Raw genomic sequence first — 19,607 nt, 5'->3', positions numbered from 1 at the left:
GTCATAGTTATTTGTGTACACTGTATAGGTATTCTGCTGCCTTGCAAAAAGGGAAAGAGCCTTTCCTCAGGTAATCCATTAATGAGAGCAAGACCAGTAGGTGTCAGGTCAACTGTCTGTTGGCTCTTCAGAAGCTCTTTCAAAGTGCTTCCTTTGCCAGACCCCTGTGGACCAAAAAAGCCACCTGATGCCAGCCAATTGACAAGTGCAAATCCCCTACCTGTTTCATTTGACCCCCTTGCTAGATCCAGTCCCCCACCCCACACTGGGCTTCTCTTATTTGCTTTGATCAAAGGGATGCATGCATTTATCCTTCCCTGTAAGCAGCATCTGTTTTCCCTTGGAGAGGGAGGAAACAAACACTGTTTGGGTTCTCAGTTTCTCTTGTCTTGGATGGAAGACAACTGGGGATTTAATAGGGATGCCTCACCTCCCTCTGGAAGAACTTACTGACCCAGAGAGCAACATCTTTCCCTGCTAGCTGGTCTTAGAGGACAAAAAATCACCCAACTGCAGTTTTCCTTGTGCTGAAACACAACAGTGTCATCTGGTGGTGACATATATATTCATTTTTGCTCCGTTGTGGAGAGCTGTGAGGGTGGGTGTTTCCTAGGGGTTTGGTGCAGCTGCTGAGCTGCTCTGCTGCTTCTCCACAGAGCATCGTTTCCAAGAATGCCATGCAGTATCGAGGGAGCTCACAGCACGACGCTCAGGAGTTCCTCCTCTGGCTCCTGGACCGAGTTCACGAGGACCTCAACAACATAGTGAAGAATAATGGCAGACCTCTGAAGGTGAGGCGCGTCTTCAGGGCATGCTGGCAGTGGCCCAGGGAGTCCTCAGCTGACACTTTGCATGCCTGTGCATCTACTGCTCCAGAGGAGTCAGATGTTGAAGGAGTCCAGAAATACTTGGATGAGTCCCATCTTGCCACTGAAGTCCCAGGGCTGTGCTAGGTGCATTCTGAGTGGAAAGTATTCTGCAGCTCTTTCCAGATGTGCATAGGTTTCTTACTTGGGGGCAGAATTTCTGCATGTGTGCATGCTCACAGAATTCTGGCTGTGGAGGTGTGCAAACACAAACCAGATAGTTACCACCCTGAGCATTTTGCAGAAGCAGATAGTTTGTTTCCTCCTGTGCTTAGCTCTGCCCTCTGCCCACCATAGCGTGTGATTCCCCCAGCACATGCCTGAACACCTCCCTTACAAAATGCTTTTTTCCTTCCAGCCGCCTTTGGAAGATGAAGTGCTGATTGAAGGACCTGCATTTCCAATCAATAGCACTTTTGTCCAGGAACTCTTTCAAGCCCAATACAGGTATGGCACCCCTTGCCTGGCTGTCAGCATCACTTTGCTCTGTGTCTGGTTTGCTAGGGGCAGAGACACTGGCAGGGCTCCTGGGACAAAGAGGAAGCCTCTTTGTTCTCCACGGAGCATAGCCACCTTCTGGGATGAACATCTGTTTCATTCCCTGATTCACCCTGCCTGCCCTGGGGTTTGTGAGTTGGGTGCTTTTCCTTGGGGCTGAGAAACAAGGTCTTGGGGCAGCAGATGTGGGGCTCAGCTTTCCAGTGTGGCCTCTAGGGCCCAGTTCTCAACAGCTGAGGAGGTGAATCTGTTTCTCAGCTGCCATGTGATTTAATGCTTCTTCAGTGAAAAGTGAAAAAATCTCTGCACCCGGAAGAATAGCTTGTCGGAGAGAAGGCATGACTACAAACCTGCCTGACATCTTTCTTTCTTTTTTAATATTGTGTGGAAGAGCATATTCACCTTATGGGAGCCAGATCTTAATCTTGCTCATTGCAAGAGGTGGAGGTGGGGGAATGGAAGGACCAGTGATATCGTCACATTTTGCTTGAATGCTGTGTTTTTTCCAGGCTCTAATTGCAAGGGAATTTGGGAGTTGGGTGGCCTCTGATTATCCCTTCTGCAGAGAGGGGGGCTGCTGTACTGTGTCCTAAATGAGGCTTCTGTTCCCTTGTTATCTGGCAGGTCATCCTTGACGTGTCCTCATTGCCAGAAGCAGAGTAATACCTTCGACCCGTTCCTGTGCATCTCTCTGCCAATCCCCCTGCCTCACACACGGTATGCCATGGGAAAAGGAGCGGGGAGGAAGAGTGTACCTTGCTCACTCATTGGCGCTTTCCTGCACACCAGGGAAGTGGAACATCTGGCTCAGCTGGCCAAATTATTTCCTGTATAGCTCACAGATTCTTTAATAGTCTTGAGGACCCACAGTTAAATTTGGGGGTGAGGGTGGGGAAGGAATCCTCACTGTTTAAAAGTGGAGAGAGTTCAAGCTATAGCAATATGCTGCAAATCTGCTGCTTGGTGCTGAGCAAGCAAGTGAGGGGTGTTTCCAGTTTCCCTACCCCCCTGATCTCAAACCCTTATAAGAATCTGCTGCAGGAGAGGGACTGTGAGCAACATCAGGGCACGCGGTATTTCTAGGACCAGGGTGAAACTCTGATTTTTGCCATTGGATGCTAGATGTTTACATAACCTTGTTACATTTATAATAGTGAAAAGTGTTTATCTTTTTTGTATGTAATTAAATTTGCTATTGTGGTGTTTGGCTTTGTTATTATGAAATTGTTGTGCACTCTTTGGTTTTGAAGTGCTTTCCTGTTTTCTTTGTTGTAAGCCGTTTTAAGTATCATTTTGCGTGTGTGTGAAAAAGCGGCATATGAATGAATCAATGAGCTAAAGTTCTTGCAGCCTGTGGAGAGTGAGCTGCAGCTGGGCCCAGAATGTCCATGTGTGCATTAGTCCTGTTCCACCCCACCCACCTTGCTGAACCTCAGCAGATTTGCCTCCTCGTCCAACTCCCAAATGTCTGCCCTCCAAAAAGATGTGCCTTTGTTGCCCTCTCTGCAGGCCGTTGTACATCACAGTGGTGTACCGAGGGAAGTGCTCCCACTGCATGCGCATCGGGGTGGCTGTGCCTCTGTCTGGAACAGTGGCACGACTGAGAGAAGCTGTGTCCAGGGAAACCAAAATCCCCACCAAACAGGTGAATGTTGATCCTGCCAGACATCAGGGTTGAGGACATTGGGGCTGATTCTTGCAACTGTACCACACTCACTGTTCAGCATCCAGTGACCTAAAAATACCTCTTCCTGTGCAGTGTTTATGATGTGTGGCTGAGGGTGGTGGTGTCTCAGTGATCCCTTTTATTCCTGCATGATTGTAGAAACCCTCAAAGTGATTGGTTCCAGTTTTCCACTCCTGAGCGGAAGGATTTTGGGAAGCTGGGAAAAGCTTCTCCCTGAGCCCTAGCTAGACGGGTCTCTGGGACCTTGTATTATTTTGATCTATCCAGGGGGTGTATGTAGCATTTAGGAGTCTTGCTATTTGGCCTCGGCAATGCTGCAACACAGGTACTTATTACATTCTGGCCTCCTGCAGATCGTGCTCACTGAGATGTACTATGATGGGTTCCACCGCTCCTTCTCTGACTTGGATGACCTCGACACAGTGCAGGAAAGCGACTGCATCTTTGCCTTTGAGACCCCAGAGATCTACCGGCCTGAGGGGATCCTAAGCCAGAGAGGTACGTTGGGCTGTTGGGCCATCTGTCTGGCATGTGCCTAATTCCTGCAAGAGTTTTCCTTTTGCTTCCCAACCTTTCCGGAGATGTTTAACATGACTGTTCTTGGAAGGCAAGAAAAAAACCTTGTTAAGTTGTGCTTAACTCCCCTGTGTTACTTCTGTTCTTTTTCTGTTCCACATAGGCTGAGAAAAGGCCACCCAAGAGCACGAAACATTTACCGGTGACCTCCATGTTACCTGGACTTGGCCATCAGATGGCTTCACCATATGTGCCCCTGTATCCCTCTCTGCGGCGTGTTGACCATTAAGTCTCTTCTTCACTCTCTTTCAGGAATCCATGTGAACAGCAATCTGAATCACTTGAAATATGGCCTTGACCATCCTCGGGCAGCTCCGTATACCCAAGGGAGGCTGGAGAACTCCAATACCAGGGTGGCAGCGGCAGCGGCGGCGGTAGCAAGCGATAAGCTGGTGGTGTTGGTTTGCAACCGGGCTTGTACTGGACAGCAGGGGAAGAGGTAACCGTTGCCTCGCAGGCAAGAGGCCCCCTCTAGTTCTGGTTTTGAGAGGTGTGCAGTGAACTCTGCAATTGTTTTATTTTGGCTTTTGCTTATTTAACCTGGCTTTTTAAATACTCTTTTCTACAGTATCAATTTCTAAACAGTACCATAATAATTAAAAAGTTGAATCTCTTTTGTTTTTGATGTTGTAATTCACTTTGGGCTATCAGATTAAAGTCATCTCTGTCAGATCAGCAGCCGAATTATGAGTCTGTCTAGAAACATTTTCCTTGTTCCCATGACGTGCCAAGAAGGGCAAAGGGTGTCACTTGCACCCTGCTGGTGGTCTGATTGTGCTCCAACATAGACTTTTTAGACCACATTGCAGCGATCTCTCATCAATTGTATTGAAGTCTTGTTTCTTTCTGGGCTCAGATCGAGGAGCCTCCCTGTAAACCCCTAAATTGTTTGGTGTTTTTTGTTTGTTTGTGTGTGTGTGTGTGTAAAGTTTACTTATCTATTTATTTCATTTTATAATGTATATAAAACAAAGAGAACAATTAATCAGATGAGAATTAAAAGATGAAAAACAAAACTGCACATGAGTTAAAACATGGGTAGGCAAACTAAGGCCCGGGGGCCGGATTTGGCCCAATCGCCTTCTAAATCCGGCCAGCGGATGGTCTGGGAATCAGTGTGTTTTTACATGAGTAGAATGTGTGTTTTTATTTAAAATGCATCTCTGGGTTATTTGTGTGGCCTGCCTGGTGTTTTTACATGAGTAGAATGTGTGCTTTTATTTAAAGTGCATCTCTGGGTTATTTGTGGGGCATAGGAATTAGTTCACCCCCCCCCCAAAAAAATAGTCTGCCCCCTCCACAAGGTCTGAGGGACAGTGGACCAGCCCCCTGCTGAAAAAATTTGCTGACCCCTGGGTTAAAATAACAAAAACCAAATAAAGACTACCAGTATTATCAGATTATCAAGTGCAGTTCTAGATTTGCCAGGCTTGTGACGAGGGCTGTCTTGAAAATGATAGTTCCACTGCATATGTTAGAAAGGAATGTCAAAACATTTAAAAAGGCCTTGTTAAAATCTCAAATTATGTGTAATTTTTTCCATTATAGCTATATTCCAAAATGAATGGTACCAAGTGTCCAGTGTAAGATTCTGGACTGTTTTCCATTGAGTTGCAATTATTTATCTATATTGAAATCATCAAAATACTCCGTAAAATTAATCTGAGGCAACAGACAAGAGTTTCTTCAGTAATATTTATAATTTCCATCCAAATTAAATTCCAAAAATCTTTCGCAAGCTGACATTCCCACCATAAATGATAATACATAGCCCAGTTTATTGCAACCTCTTCAACAATTAGGTGATATAGAAGAAAACGTTTTGACGTTTACAGAGGAGTGGAATACTATCTGTGTAATAATTTTAAGGAGTTTTCCCAAAGAATACTAGAAACAGATTTTTAAGGGTTGTGATTCCAAATTTTATTCCAGTTCTTGGGAAGAATGTGTGTGCCAATATCTAGTTTCCATATTTTTAAAAGAGGTTTGATAGATACATAAGTTATATTAAGCAATACAGAGTAGAATTTAGAAACTATTTCTTTTCCGCCTCTACCCATTGTGTTTAATAAATTTCCAAATTCTGTTAAGGGCTTTGGAGCTTATGTTTTTACATGTACTTCTATAATAAAGCTATAAATTAGATTAAAATAAAGCCAGTTTGTGTTAAGGTTTGACAAAGTTAATTTTATTTGGTTAATAGATATGTTGTTTACAAGAATAGTATACCAATAATGTGTGTAAACTCAAGCCCTAAACTGTTTTAAGACCGAGATAGTGGAAAGATTTACCTCCTCCTGTATGAAGCTGCCTGCAGGTGGAATTCATCTTTTGAGACCCCGTTTTGTATCCCACCATCAAAGGAGGCTTAATTGGTGGGAACAAAAGACGGAGCCTTTTCTGTGTCTCCTCTGAGTAGGCCTAATGTTGGCTGTAACCCCAGTATTTCCCCCCTCAGTGTGATGACAGCCCTTCAGGGATTTGAAGAGAGCTTCAGAAACCTGGATGAGCCTTTCCTCTGGGCTAAATGTACATAGTTCCTTTGGCCATATGTTTACAAATAAATATAAAGGCAATAGCCTCCCTCCCAACTGAAATTAGACAGGCAGCCTCTTTGCTGAACAAAGACTTTCTTATTCCAGCAGGCTTATTAAGGTTTCTGTTTGGCTTCATACACTTCTTTGATGAACTTCTATTGCTTTATTCTCTGCTGTTTATTTTTTATGTGCTCTGCTTAGAAATGCTAACGATTAAGCGGCATAGAAATGCCTTAAATAAATAAAATTTTAAATGGTGGGAGTGAGAAAGAGCTGCTGGTCCCTTCATGGCATTGGTCTTATCTGCAGATTTGGCCAGCCCTTTGTGCTCCATCTGGAGAAGACGATTCCTTGGGACCTACTGCAGAAGGAGATCCTGGAGAAGATGCAGTATTACCTGCGGCCCTCAGCCTGTGTCCAGGTAAGGCTGCCTGGAACTGGGCCCTCTTTATACCTTGCTTTGCCTTTCAGCATGTGTATGTGCATTTGAGAGCTGCTGCTGTAAAAAGCCCGTCTAATTTTGGTGCTAAGTAAATAGCAGTATTGCTGCTTACATTGCTGGCTGCTCAATGAACTCATTGTCAAGAGTGCAGCTGGTTGTGCCTTGTGAAGTTCCTGCTCCTCTTGCTTTCCATCTGCTGGAGAGCAAAGAGAGGAAGAGAAAACTTCCCGCTCAGGGTGGATGAGCCAGGCTGATGATATGTGTCTTCTGGCCCATGTTGCACTGGAGGAGCATGTGCCAAAGGGCAGGTGGGCACACCTGTTGGGGACAAGTGCATGCCAGCTGTGTGCCCAACTAGGAGTCTCTTTCCCCACCTGTCCTCTCCTCACCATCTCCCCCTTGCAACTGCTCTTCTTATCTCCCCTGCCATGTAGGTTTGTCCGTTCAGCTTGCGAGTGGTCAGCGCTGTGGGCATAACTTACCTGTTACCTCAGGAAGAGCGGCCTCTGTGCCACCTAATGGTGGAGCGGTGAGTGTGGTTTCCTTGTTTGTGGAGGATGCGGGGCCTCAAGGCATGGGGATTTGCTTATTTTACTCTGGTGGGGAAGGGGACGGCATCTCACCTGCCGAGAGCCGCTTCAGTCTAGCAGGCACCAATGGAGCTTCTGGGCTCTTCTGCAGGCCTCGCTTCTCCTAGAAGCTGGCTGCTCTCAAGCTGTTTCTGCCTGGATTGCTGCTTGCCCTGGAGAGAGAACCATAGAATTGTAGAGTTGGAAGGGTCATCTAGTCCAAGGGATATTTTGCCCAACGTGGGGCTCAAACCCACAACCCCGCGATTCATAGTCTCATGCTCTACCACGAAGGAGCAGAATAAACTAGAGGGAAGCTTTCCTGTGATGTCATCTCTTTGAACTGTTCCTATGGAGTGGCTATTGCCTCTTTAGTAGGCTGGTAAAGGTGGCACCCTTTGGTCTGCAGGACAAGCCCCTTAACTCAGCTGGTTCCTGTTGTGGGGGATCTTGATGGGTTTGGCAGGTTTTTTATGGGGGTGAGAGTGAGAGAAAAAGAAAGGTGCTAGTGACTAGCATACGTATTGCTGCTTTTCGAAAGACTTTGAGTGATTGTGGTGTGTTTTCTGCAGGGCCCTGAAGTCATGTGGGCAAGGCGGAACTCCTCACGTGAAGCTGGTTGTGGAGTGGGACAAGGAGACAAAAGACTAGTAAGCATCATGTTCCATTTGGGACTTTGGGGTGGGCTCCTGGCAGGCTGTGGTTTGAAACTCCCTTTCCCACATGACTGCTGCTCTAGGGACTTGCTGCTCTAGGCTTGCCTAAGTAGGTTCTCGTGTGTGTGCTTAGTTGCTTCCCAGAACAGGGCTGGGCATACCTCAAAGCTTGTGGGATCCACTTTTACCATAACCCTGAGATTCTCCAACATGAGCCGAGTGCAGAAGGCATTTTCTGCAAAAGATAGAACTGTGAGGCGAGGAATTTTTTATTGCTTGTATGTTTTTACAACATAGCGGAACTGAACAGAACTCACAGTCTCTCTACATGCAAATCCACTCATGGTTCCTCCAAGCTCTCGTCATGTATATAGTATTAATTGGGGTAAGGAGTCATTTTGCTGCTGCTATTGTTGAACAGTGGAGTCAGAAACCTGTTCTGATCTAATTGCCTGGGGATTTCACAGTAGATTCTGATCTATCTTCTGCACACTCAGTAGATTAATTTACAACCTGCCAGTCACCTGCCCAAGAGTGCTTCCCAAGAAGGTTGGCAGGCAGCCTCACCCCACTTGTGTGTTTTGCTGGTTGGCCTGCAAGCACGGGAATTGTTAAATGCTGCATTTCCTTGTTGCAGTTTGTTCGTCAACACAGAGGATGAATATATCCCGGATGCTGAGAGTGTCCGCCAGCAGAGGGAGCTCCACCACCAACCTCAGTCGTGCACCTTATCACAGTGTTTCCAACTCTACACCAAAGAGGAACAGGTGAGAGATTCAATGCTGTCAGTAGCAGCACAGGAAGCAGTCTTATACCGAGTTGGACCCATTCAGCTCGGCATTGTCTATGCTGGTTAGCAGCAGCTATCCAGGGTTTCAGGCAGGGGTCTCTCCCAGCCTTCTTTGGAGATGCTATTACTGGAGATTGAACCTGGGTGCTCTACTGTTATGACTCTTCCCCAAATATCCCTTCCTGGATATGGCCAGGAGGTCCCTCATTGCGTCATGCGTCAGAGAGACCCTTGTAGTTCTGTGTGCCTTCAAAGGCTGCCTCTTCCATGTGTGATTGGTCTGCTCTGGCTTTCTGTCTCCTAAAAGTGTGGCAGGCACATGTTGGGCTGGGAGCTGGTCATGGCACAGCTGCTTTGCCTGCTGTTGTTCATTGTATAAAACATACAGTTGTCTCATAGGAATACTTGTGATAACAACTAGAATGGAGTATATTGAGGCGATAACTAAACATGTTGCTGTGGGGTCTTATGATGCAGGGCAAGAAGCATTTCTTGTGTTTATCTTCCTTTATAAAGAGTGGATGTTCATGGCATATGCCAGGGGTGTGTGTGTGTGTGTGTGTGTGTGTGTGTGTGTGTGTGTGCCTATCTGTCTAATAGCACCCTCCTCTCTTTGCTGCTAGCTGGCCCCGGACGATGCATGGCGTTGCCCCCACTGTAAGCAGCTGCAGCAAGGAAGCATCACGCTGAGCCTTTGGACTTTGCCTGACGTCCTCATCATTCACCTGAAGCGCTTTCGACAGGTGAAAGGAGGCTTGCTTGCTGGGCTGGAGGGAACTCAGGAGCCAGGGCTCTGCTTGGATTGTTGCAGTGGCCCAGTGATTCCTTAGTCACATGGGCTGTTTTCATGCAGGGGCATTGTGGCTTCCTCCGCTGTGAGGAGAGCCCTGTCTGATCAACTAAGAGGGCCAGCCTTGCAGGTGCTGAACTCCTCCTCTTTGGCATGGTTTCATTCTTGCCTTTGCCCAAGCAGCCTCTGGGGCTGGAGGGGAGTTGTGTGTGCTCTTCAATGAGGTGCTGATGTGGCGCCTCCAGCACCACACTTCTCTGTGTTGGTTGCAACCTGCATTTCCCCTTTAAACAGGAAGGAGACAGAAGGATGAAGCTTCAGAACATGGTCAGGTTCCCTCTGATTGGCCTGGACATGACGCCGCATGTGGTCAAGCGAAGCCAGAGCAGCTGGAGCCTGCCATCTCACTGGTCCCCCTGGAGGCGCCCCTACGGCCTGGGGAGAGACCCAGAAGACTTTGTCTACGACTTGTATGCTGTGTGCAATCACCATGGCACCATGCAGGGCGGGCACTACACAGGTGACTGGGCTGCACTGCCGGTTTGGGTTCTGCTCACTGCCATGCTGCTCCTGCCTTGCACCCTCCATGACTTGCTCTGCTGACAAGGATGTTAACAAGTGGGCAGATGGCCAATGGCTCAGAGTGCCTTTGCCTGCTCAGCCGAGCCTCTCCAGCAGCCCCCCTCTCATAGTGGTGGTGCGCTTCCTTAAGGGTCTTTTTACATGGTGCCCTTAGGGGGCAAAACATGCTGCCCCCCTCAGCCCTCAGCACAGTCTGGCAGTTTAATTCTTTCCTATCTTTTTGGGGTGGTGGGGTCTTAGGAGAGCCATGACTGGGTGACAGAGACCCCGGCATGCTCCGGCTGCTGGCCCAGCAGGGCTCCCTCGTGCTCACCTTCCCCCTAACTAACTCTGGCACCTTCTCTTGCAGCCTATTGCAAGAACTCCATCGATGGCCTGTGGTACTGCTTTGACGACAGTGAGGTTCAGCAGCTGGCTGAGAACGAGGTGTGCAAGCAGACGGCTTACATCCTCTTCTACCAGAGGCGGACAGCCATTCCCTCCTGGTCGGCCAACAGCTCTGTGGCAGGTAATGGCCTGGAGCAGCTGCTGGTTTTGTAGCTTCCACAGAAACACCAGAAGAGGCCAGCTGCAACTGGGCCAGGCCCAAGAGGGCCCACCTGTATCCCACTGTGGCCAACCAGGTGCCTTCCCTGAGAAGGGTCCACAGGCAAGAGGACACCAGGGAAATAGGTCCTCTCCTGCTGCTGGAAACTGGGGTTCTGGTTCTGAAGGTAGCTATGGAGACTAGTAGCCATATTGGTAGCCTCATTCTCCTGCATGAATTTGTCCAATCCCCACTTTAAAGGCATCCAAGTTAGTGGCCATCTTTTTCTCCTGTGGTAGAAAATTCCATAATTTAGTTATGTGCCGTGTGAAGAAAAAGTTGTTTCTCTTGTTTGTACTGAATCTCCCAACGTGCTTGGCAGGAGGTTGGACTCGATGGCCCTTGTCGTCTCTTCCAACTCTATGATTCTATGATTCATCTTGACTAAAGGACCCCATTGAGTTCTAGTGTTATGATGAGAGGAAAGCTTCTTGCTACCCACTTCTTCCTTCTGCTTCCACAGGCTCCACCAGCTCCTCTTTGTGTGAGCACTGGGTGAGTCGACTCCCAGGCAGCAAGCAGCCCAGCATTGCCTCTGCGGCCTCCTCCCGGCGCACTTCCCTGGCCTCCCTCTCGGAGTCCGTGGAGCTGATGGGAGAAAGGAGCGAAGATGACGGTGAGTGTGAGGGCTGGGTGCAGTTGGTGAGTGGCTCTGCCACACCTCACTTTTAATGTTGATGGCAGGGGAGCCCTTGCAGAGCACTGGGTTCCTCCTCTGCAGCTCAGCCACCCTGAGGGTCACCAGCTTTGCCCGAGGGACTGTGAAGAGGGGTGCTGAGACAGAAAAACCAGCAGCAACAGGGGATTCCTTCATCTAGAAAATGAGCAGAAACCAGGGAGAAAGGGATGTTGCTGGTATTTTCAGGCCATTGTCTTCACTGCCTTCGTTTCTCTCCACATCTCAGTGCCAGCATGCGCTAGGTATGTCTGTCCTCTGATGTCTGATGGGAGCAGGTATCCTCTTCTGAGGAGTTTCCCCTTTTCTGGCTTCTGCCCCTGGGTCATCCTTGGCCTTGCAGTGTTCTGCTAAAAGCTGGGAGAGCAGTGAAAAAGTCTTCTGCAGAATAAACAGCTTCTCAGCACCGTTCCTCAGAGGCTAGTGGGGAAGTTCCCTGTGACCTTTGTGCTAGCACATCTGTCTCCTGCCAGCAAAAGGAAGAGGTGTGGACAGCATTCTTGCTTTTCTGAATTATGGATGCTGCATTGGGCCCTTGGTATTCAGTACACAGACGAGAGGAACTTAATCTAGATTGATGTTTTGCCTTCTGAGAATTGCTTTGGCTGCTGCTGCCACCCTCAGTTGTCCCCTGGCAGCAGGGTGTCCTTCAGGGGAGGGTCTCCTGATTTCTCAGCCCATGAAAGAGCTTTGATAGGAGGGCAAGGAAGTTACCATGTTGGCACAGTTTCCAGAGCGGGAGGAGTGTGTGTGTGTGTGTGTGTGTGTGTGTGTTTCATTTGTTTTAAAATGTGCGCTCTGCTATTCACTGCACCTGGGTTGCAAAGCAGCTTGTGACAAAACACAGCATGCAAATTAAAACATCGGAGAATGAAATGTGCCCCCGAAACAAACGCATTGTAGCTTCTTGTATGAAATAGACAGAGCCACACAAACTCAATGTATGAAAGCAATTATAAAAGCGTGGGGTGTGTGTGTGTGTGTCAGCGAAATGCGTTTTAGGATGGCTTCCTTGTTTGTGCATGTGTCCATGCTCTCTTTGTGTATTTGGGTATCATGTTCCTCTGTGCTCCACAGGTGGCTTTTCCACCCGCCCCTTTGTGAGGAGTGTCCAGCGGCAGAGCCTGTCTTCCAGGTCCTCCGTGACCAGCCCCTTGGCCGTGAGCGAGAACGGGATCCGCCCCTCATGGTCGCTGTCGGCGAAGCTGCAGATGCGCTCCAGCTCACCTTCCCGTTTCTCTGGGGATTCTCCGGTTCACAGCTCGGCTTCCACTCTTGAGAGGATTGGGGAGTCTGCGGATGACAAAGCCTCCACCTCATGCTTTAGCAGCCTGAGGAGTCTCTCTGGAAGCCACATTGAGTCTAGCGAGAGCAGCGGCCGGCAGGAGCACCCCACGGCTGGCAGAGCTCCCCTGGCAGTCATGGAGGGCGTCTTCAGAGACGAAGCGCCCGGGCGAAAGCCAGGCTCGAGCGCGGACTCCTACAGCAAGACTCTGTCGCAGGCAGACAGGAACTGCCCCGCCCTGGATCCTTTCGATAACAACAACCAGATCGCTTTTGTTGACCAGAGTGATTCCGTTGAGAGCTCTCCAGTCAAGGAGGGGAGAAGCTTCAGTGGAATGTCCAAGGCAGACAGCAGCCCCCAAAAGGCAGCCCAGCCCAAAGACACATTGGAGTCAGACAAAAGCTCCAGGAAAGGCAGGACAGATCCCCCAGTGTCCTGCCAGCCGGCAGCCCCACTCCTTCCCTCCAAGAGTTTGCCGAAGGGGTCCCGGACCAGGAGCAAGCTGAACTCTGGCCGGGCTAGTGGGCGGCACGGCTCTCCTGCCCCCTCTGGGCAGGGCAGGAAGGAGGCTGGCTCAAAGGGCCAAGAGGCTGCCAGTAACACCTCTACTGAGCATCAGAAGCAAAAACCTGCTTCCTCCTCTTCTTCCACCGCGACAAGAAGAAACTCCTCGGGGTCGTCCGTGCGGGGGCACAACACCCCCACGAGCAAAAACAGGACTTCGGAGCACAGCCTCAGCAGGGAGGGTTCCAAGCTCAGCCTCAGCTCAGACAAGGCTGGCGTTACCACCGGTTCGCGGACGGGCTCCCCGCGGATCAGCCAGTCACGGAGCGAGGGCAGGAGGCCGGACAGCAAGCACGTGCGCAGCTCCTCCATGGCCAGTCTCCGTTCGCCCACCACAGGCGCCCCCCGTGCCAGCCTGAGGCGGGACAGCAAGTCGGAAGAAAAGGGGCTTTCTTTCTTCAAGTCTGCCCTGCGCCAGAAGGAAAGCCGGAGGTCGGCCGACCTAGGCAAGACCACCATGCTGTCGAAAAAGATGGCGAGCAGCTCCTCCAAAGCTGGCAGCAAGAACTTGCTTGAGGAGAAGCTGGAGAAGAGTGGTGGTGGTGGCAGTGGCAGCCCCTCCCAGCCTCCGAATGCCCTCCCCTCGAACGCCACCCCGGCTTCTGCAAAAGACAACCCCTCTCCTGCCAAACACTCGCTGCTCACGAACCGCAAATCCAAGTCTTCCCAGCTGGAGGCCAACCCCCCGCAGTCGCCCAGCAGTGGCAAGCAGGCAGCCGACAAGGCCTTGCGCAAACTTCCTCCCAGCATGCCCTCCTCTGCACGGCCGCCGCCAGCCTCTTCGAAATCTCAGTGATTGGCTGCTGCTGCTGCTCCTGCTGCTGCTCCTGCTGCTCCTCCTCCTCTTGCAATCCAATTGGGTTGGTTTCCTCCTTTGCTTCTTTTTGTTCATGTGCCTAACGTGTTTGAAGAAAACTTGACTACTGTTCAAGCGCCTTTCGACTCCGCCATCGTACCAAATAACTACAGGCTGCCGCTGGTATTTTGTAGCGGGCTTGTGGGGAGGAGGGGGGGTGCGCGCCAAAGGACATTGTCATCATCTTCTCTCTTCCCTCTGCCTCAACCCCACAGCAGAACTGCAGTCTGCACAGAAGCCTTCTTGGGGAGCCTTACCACTTTTCTCTCTGGAGAGGGACTCTGGATTATGTCAATGGCCAGCTGTGTCCATGTTGCAAAGCTACCGCTTCTGTCCCTTGCAGTGTGTGTGTGTGTGTCACTGAGCAGGCTGTAGCCTTGCTCTGTGAGCTGCAAAGGGAAACCGTGAAAAGCAAGACGATCATCCTGTTCTGCTGTGTGCCCCTCCTCCCCAGGCCATGTCTCCTCCCTCGCCTTCTACTCCCCCCCCCCCCAGCACCCCATTTCCCAAGCTTCTTAAAGGGCAATATTTCAACGCTAATGTTATTTCTCAGGTAAGCGCTCAGCCAGTACTGGAGGGAACAGAAGATTCTGGAGGGAAAGGTGCATTCTCTCTCATAGAGGGGTGTATGTGTGTACGTCAGTGAAGTCTGCTTTTAAGTGTGTCTGTCTGTTTCTGATTTTTTTTTTCCATTCCAGCAGATTTCTGTATGTTTGGAATTTTTGTTTTTTTAAAAAAGTCTGTCCTGCTTGGCTCTCTTATCTGTTCAGAGGTGTCTTCTCAAAAGAGGGAGGGACCAGTTGGCAGCCTGGAAATCAGCAGGTTGGGCCTGGAACTTCTGCAGAGTGGGAGGGGATGGTTCATGGAATTGTAGAATTGGAATGGACCCAATGGGTCTTCTAGTCTGACCTCCTGCCCTGCAGCAATCGCTGCATCACAGGTTAGGTGGAAGGAGGTTGTGTGTGTGTGATGAGCATATTCTGTAGTCCACACGGAAGAATGCTTGACTGCACTCACACTCTCTCTCTCTCTCTCTCTCTCTCTCTCTCTCTCTCTCTCTCTCTTTATGGAGCTGTGGATCAGTTGTTGCTACAGTCCATGCTAGAGGAAGGAGGCATTTAAGCTTTTGTAAGTCCTAGCTGGAACTAGGCTCCTGCTGCCCTTCCTCAAATCCTTTGGTCCTCACTCTTCTTGCTCCTCATCTGCCATGTGGCTTTGGCAATGAATGGCCACTCTGAAGCCTTGGGAGGGGGACACCTTTGTGCCTCACTGTTAGGCAAGCTGTACAATGACTCCCTCCATGCACCCTTCCCTCCCTCGGCTCATTGCTCTTGTTCCCATGATCTTTCAGTGGATTTTGAGCTTGCAGTGCCCAGCTGCTTGTTGCCATTTCTTTCGGCACAGGTGTGGGGAACCTTTGGCTTTCCAGATTATGCTGAGCTGCAACTCCCTTCAGCCCCTGGCAAGTATGACTGAACAGCTGGGGTGATGGAAGTTTTAGTTCAGCCGTTTCTGAAGGCCCAGAGGTTCTCCACATCTGCTTCAGCCCCTGAGTTGGCAGCCTGCTTGCCTCCTGCAGCCTTCGGCTTGAGCAGGGAACTTTGCAGAGGCGTCGCTGACAAGCTGTGCCTTTTGTCTTTTTTAATGCTGGGCGGCAGATGGGTTCCTTCCCTTGGCCATGTCATCTTACTGAGGCATGAAGCCTCTGCCTGTTTGAAGGTTTAGTTAACAAGACTTCAGCCCCTGAATGCAGCAGCTCCTTCCATGGTTTATTATTCCCTGTGCACTGCCTTGGGCCTGTCTTTGTTCAGCTGGAGCTTACACTGCCATGGCCCTAAGTGGTAGATCCCACTGCACAGCCAGGTTATCATCTCCTCCTCCTCACCTAGGAACAAGGGATCTTGGGTCTTTGGGTCTGCTTCTGAGTGCCACAGGCAGCCTTGAAAGGTGGCAGGCGAGGCATTCGTCTTATACCTGGGTTGTGTTTCCAGTTGCCGAGCTGTGAACAGGTAGGCTGCAGCCCCATGGGAACTGACACCTGGCAAAACCCCTCCTCACACTGCCTGCAGTTTGGCTGCTATGGGGCAAAAACACATCTCCTTCCCCCCATCCCCACCCCTTGTGCCCACCTGTAGGTTAAAACAGGAGCTTTTGTGTGCTCAGCTCTTAGGTTGCCAAGCTCACCCCCTTTGCTTTTAGATGTTCCTCTTTCTCAAGTAGTGAGGCACTACAGTTAGAAGAAAAATGTCTGGTTCCTGGAGAAAGGACTGTCTGGGGGGGGGGGTGACCTCAGTATGTCCCATGAAACATGATGAGAGATCCATGGGCACAGGGTGCCTTAGGCCAGCATTGGTGAATCTGGTGCTGCTGCTGGGATATGAACCTTGACCCCTTCTCCTGCCCCACTGGCAGTGTGTGTGTTGAGTGGTACGTGTGGGGGGTGAGTGATTGCTTTCCTTGCCCTTTTTTTGTCAAAGGGACCTTGCTAAGCTTTGTGGAGGTGGGGTTTCCTTTTTGTTCCTTTGGCCTGGGCCACTTCCTTGTGTTGGACTGGTTGCCAGTTTTTCATTGGCCAGCAGATCTCCCCTCATTTAGGAAGAGATGCAACCCTCTGGTCTTCAGCAGACTTCTAGGCCCTTAGCGCTGTCTCTTCTTTTTAAAGAAAGGACACAATTTCATCTCCCTTCAGACAAGTTGGTTTAGATCCAGGAGGACTGTGGGATTAAATTTAGGCCTCTCCTGACATGCAGCTCTGCAATTCTCTTTGGGAGTAGGGGTTGGTGGATTAACTAATTCAAGGCTCCTCTGAATAGGGAGGAAATTGAGCCCCCCTCCCTGGCTCCCCTGCACACCCAGCTCCATTCAAATGGCCCGAAAGCCTGTTTCTTCCTAATTCCATGAATGACACCTAGTCGCCCTTCTAGTTGCGGGAAGGTTGAGTTCTGCATCTCAGAAGGCTTCCCATCCTTTGGGGCTAGATTTTTGGAGAGTGTTTATAATTAGTATGCACATTCTAAGCACATATCCAAGGGATTGTATTATAGAGGCACCTTGAACTTCATGTTGCTTGTACTCGGTGGGCGAGACGGTGCCAACAGCCACTCTTTGTAGCCATGGCAAAGCACCTCACTTTTCGCTTCTGTCTTTTCAGATGTATCTATGGCTCAATGCGACTGAGTCGGACTAATCATTTTAGGTAGAGAGTGAACCTCCATGTTCCAGACACATTTAACCTAGTTTTGTAGGCTCTTCTCTGCTTGGCAGTGCTGAATTTCTTTAGCATGGTTGACCACTTATCTCTCTTGCCCCCGCTCCCCAAAAAGCCCACAATGAAGGTAACATGCATGGCCCTTCCCTTTGCCTCCCCCCCCCCGCTCACGCATGACCATGTTAACTATGCAAGCAGCTAAAGCTAAGCTAAACCAGGCTGCCCCTGTCACTGCTGCTGCCCAACTGATGCCCACCTAAGCTTGGACTGGAGTTCTCAGCCCACCCCTGGAGCAGCCCGAGGGCCAAAGGGTCCCAGTTTCTGGCACCCACAACCCTCTCCTTCGTACAGCTATTTTGTTTACTGATGTTTTTGGGGAGGGGGTATGGAAGTTACCTTGGAGTATTTAAAAGGTTGCAGGTGATTTCTCCCTGTTCTTTCTGAGGGTGCATTTTTGTTTCCAGACATGAGCAACCTGCTGTTTTCAAAGGGGCTCCCAGCCATTTGAGGGATGCTGCTAGCAGCTGGCAGCCTCTTTAAGGAGCAGATATCTGTGATGGCAGAAGGGCTCCTTCCCCACCATAACACAGCTTCTCTGGAGCCAGCTTTTTGGGGATGTGAGTGGTGGCAAAGCAGGACTCTCCAGTCCCCTTAGTTTCATTTTGGTGCAAGGAAGAGCTGGCTGCAGAGCTGGGAAGGTCTGAGAGGAACCTCCTCTGGTTTCTGGGAAGGAGGCCCCACGGAGCTTTGTTGCTCCTTAAATCGGCACCACCCACAGCTCCCAGGCAGCTCCTGCACGGGAGGAGGAAGGGGAGCAAGGGAAAGAGGAGGAGGTTTTTCCACCATTCTGGAAGCTCTCATCAGCAGTCAAGGAAGCTTTTTTGTTTTGAAATGCCAGTTCAAATCATGTTAAGGGCAATCCTCTTTTTGGCTTTGCTGTCATTTGCCTGTTAATCCGCAGCAACTTGTCAGGGGTCCAACATTATCTGCAGAAGCAACTGAAATTTAGTTCTAATCTGCGGTGAGATGGAAGTACTACATGGCTTTCCTTAATTATTAAAAAAAAGTTTTAAAAAAAACATACAAACCAAAAATCCATTAGCATGCAGGGGGTTGGATTTGACAGAATGAAGGATGAAATGTAAATTCCAACACCCACTTTTTTTCCTTTTTACAAGCATTAAGCCAACCTGATTTGAATGCTGGGTGCTGAAATGGTTTGATTAGGCCCAAAATGAATTCTCTGCAACACAGCACGTGGGGGCTGGTTGCAAGAGGCAATTTGGAAAGTCTTCCCTCTTGCCTTTTCTAACTTCTTTATTATTATTATTAAACTAAATGTGGCACTTGCTGCATTTGCATCCTGGGTCCCCAGAACTGGAAGTGGTATCCAGAGAATTCATTTCCTCGGCTGCTGCTCACCAGTCGTGCCTCGTCTCACCTTTGGCTAAAACTGAGTCTTCAGTGCCATTCCAAAAACTGTGAGCCTCAAACACTGGACACGCTTTCCTGTCTGACAGCTGGAGTTGCATGTTACATCATAGGATGCTTCCTTCCTCCTCTCTCTCTGTCTCTCTCTCTCACCCCCTTATTCCTATCAAGAATTTCTAAGTTTTTTTAAAAAACTGTAGAGTACTCTGGGAGGGAGGCTGTGTCTCTTCTTGGGGTGGAACCATTACTATGTACCATAAGAGGGTTTTAACTTATTTGACGGCAAGTGCATGAGACTGTGTCAATGCCTTTTATTTATTTGTATGCACTTTTAATATGCAGAATTTATATTTTTATGTTTTAAAAAATCATTTCCTGTCAGGAAGAAGAGTTTGGATACAAGGTATTGGATGATTTAAAAAGTGGGAAAATGTAATAAAGTACAATAAATTTATTACAGGGCATTGCCTGAATGTGTTTTTTTCTCCACCAGATTTTGTAGCACCTTCTCTCTGAGCAGAGCAGGCTGCCATATCAGACCACTGGCCCATCTGGTCTGCACTGATGGGTAACAGTGGCTCTCCAGGGTTTCAGGCTGGGTATCACTGGAGACACAAGGGACTGAGACTGCTGGGATGTTGTGAATGCAGAGGAGTGGTGGGAGGCACTGTTCGTGTTATATTGGGTGTGTGTGGCCAAAGTGGGTGGGGAGACATGTTGGTAAACACTTTTAACAATCACACCATTTCTATGGTTCTCTTAAGCCTGAGTCTCTTCCTTGCCGCCAGATGGCGCTCATGCCTTTGTGCCACCACTAGAGATGGAGAGATGATTCTCCTAAGTGTTGGCTGGCTAGCTGGCTGTCTACTAGGCCAGGAATTGTTCAGTGAGCCAGAGCTGGCTGTAGCTGATGGGAATCAAAGTCCAACAACAAATGGAGAGCCACAGTTTAGGACGAGTTGAGGGAATAATGCAAGAAGAAAAGCGGTCTGAGTGGGGCTCACTTGC

General features: G+C 49.4%; 1 protein-coding gene across 1 annotated transcript in view; it reads left to right on the top strand.

The window, feature by feature from the left end:
* USP31 (ubiquitin specific peptidase 31) overlaps positions 1 to 18,247 on the top strand; it is a 36,137-nt gene extending 17,890 nt beyond the window's left edge. Inside the window, exons 2-16 of the mRNA XM_083710792.1 lie at positions 657 to 791; positions 1,225 to 1,313; positions 1,989 to 2,081; positions 2,874 to 3,009; positions 3,405 to 3,549; positions 3,880 to 4,066; positions 6,474 to 6,585; positions 7,041 to 7,135; positions 7,748 to 7,825; positions 8,469 to 8,598; positions 9,245 to 9,364; positions 9,706 to 9,931; positions 10,343 to 10,501; positions 11,043 to 11,195; positions 12,333 to 18,247. Coding sequence (XP_083566918.1) covers positions 657 to 791; positions 1,225 to 1,313; positions 1,989 to 2,081; positions 2,874 to 3,009; positions 3,405 to 3,549; positions 3,880 to 4,066; positions 6,474 to 6,585; positions 7,041 to 7,135; positions 7,748 to 7,825; positions 8,469 to 8,598; positions 9,245 to 9,364; positions 9,706 to 9,931; positions 10,343 to 10,501; positions 11,043 to 11,195; positions 12,333 to 13,900 — 3,426 coding nt within the window. The 3' untranslated portion in view covers positions 13,901 to 18,247. The remainder of the gene's footprint in view (positions 1 to 656; positions 792 to 1,224; positions 1,314 to 1,988; positions 2,082 to 2,873; positions 3,010 to 3,404; positions 3,550 to 3,879; positions 4,067 to 6,473; positions 6,586 to 7,040; positions 7,136 to 7,747; positions 7,826 to 8,468; positions 8,599 to 9,244; positions 9,365 to 9,705; positions 9,932 to 10,342; positions 10,502 to 11,042; positions 11,196 to 12,332) is intronic.
* The last annotated feature ends 1,360 nt before the right edge of the window (positions 18,248 to 19,607 follow it).

The sequence above is a fragment of the Podarcis gaigeae genome (assembly GCF_964106915.1).
Source record: "Podarcis gaigeae genome assembly, chromosome: 14".
Classification (NCBI taxonomy): Eukaryota; Metazoa; Chordata; class Lepidosauria; order Squamata; family Lacertidae; genus Podarcis; species Podarcis gaigeae.
The sequence above is the reverse complement of the archived record's forward strand: the minus strand, read 5'-3'. Positions and strand labels throughout refer to the sequence as shown.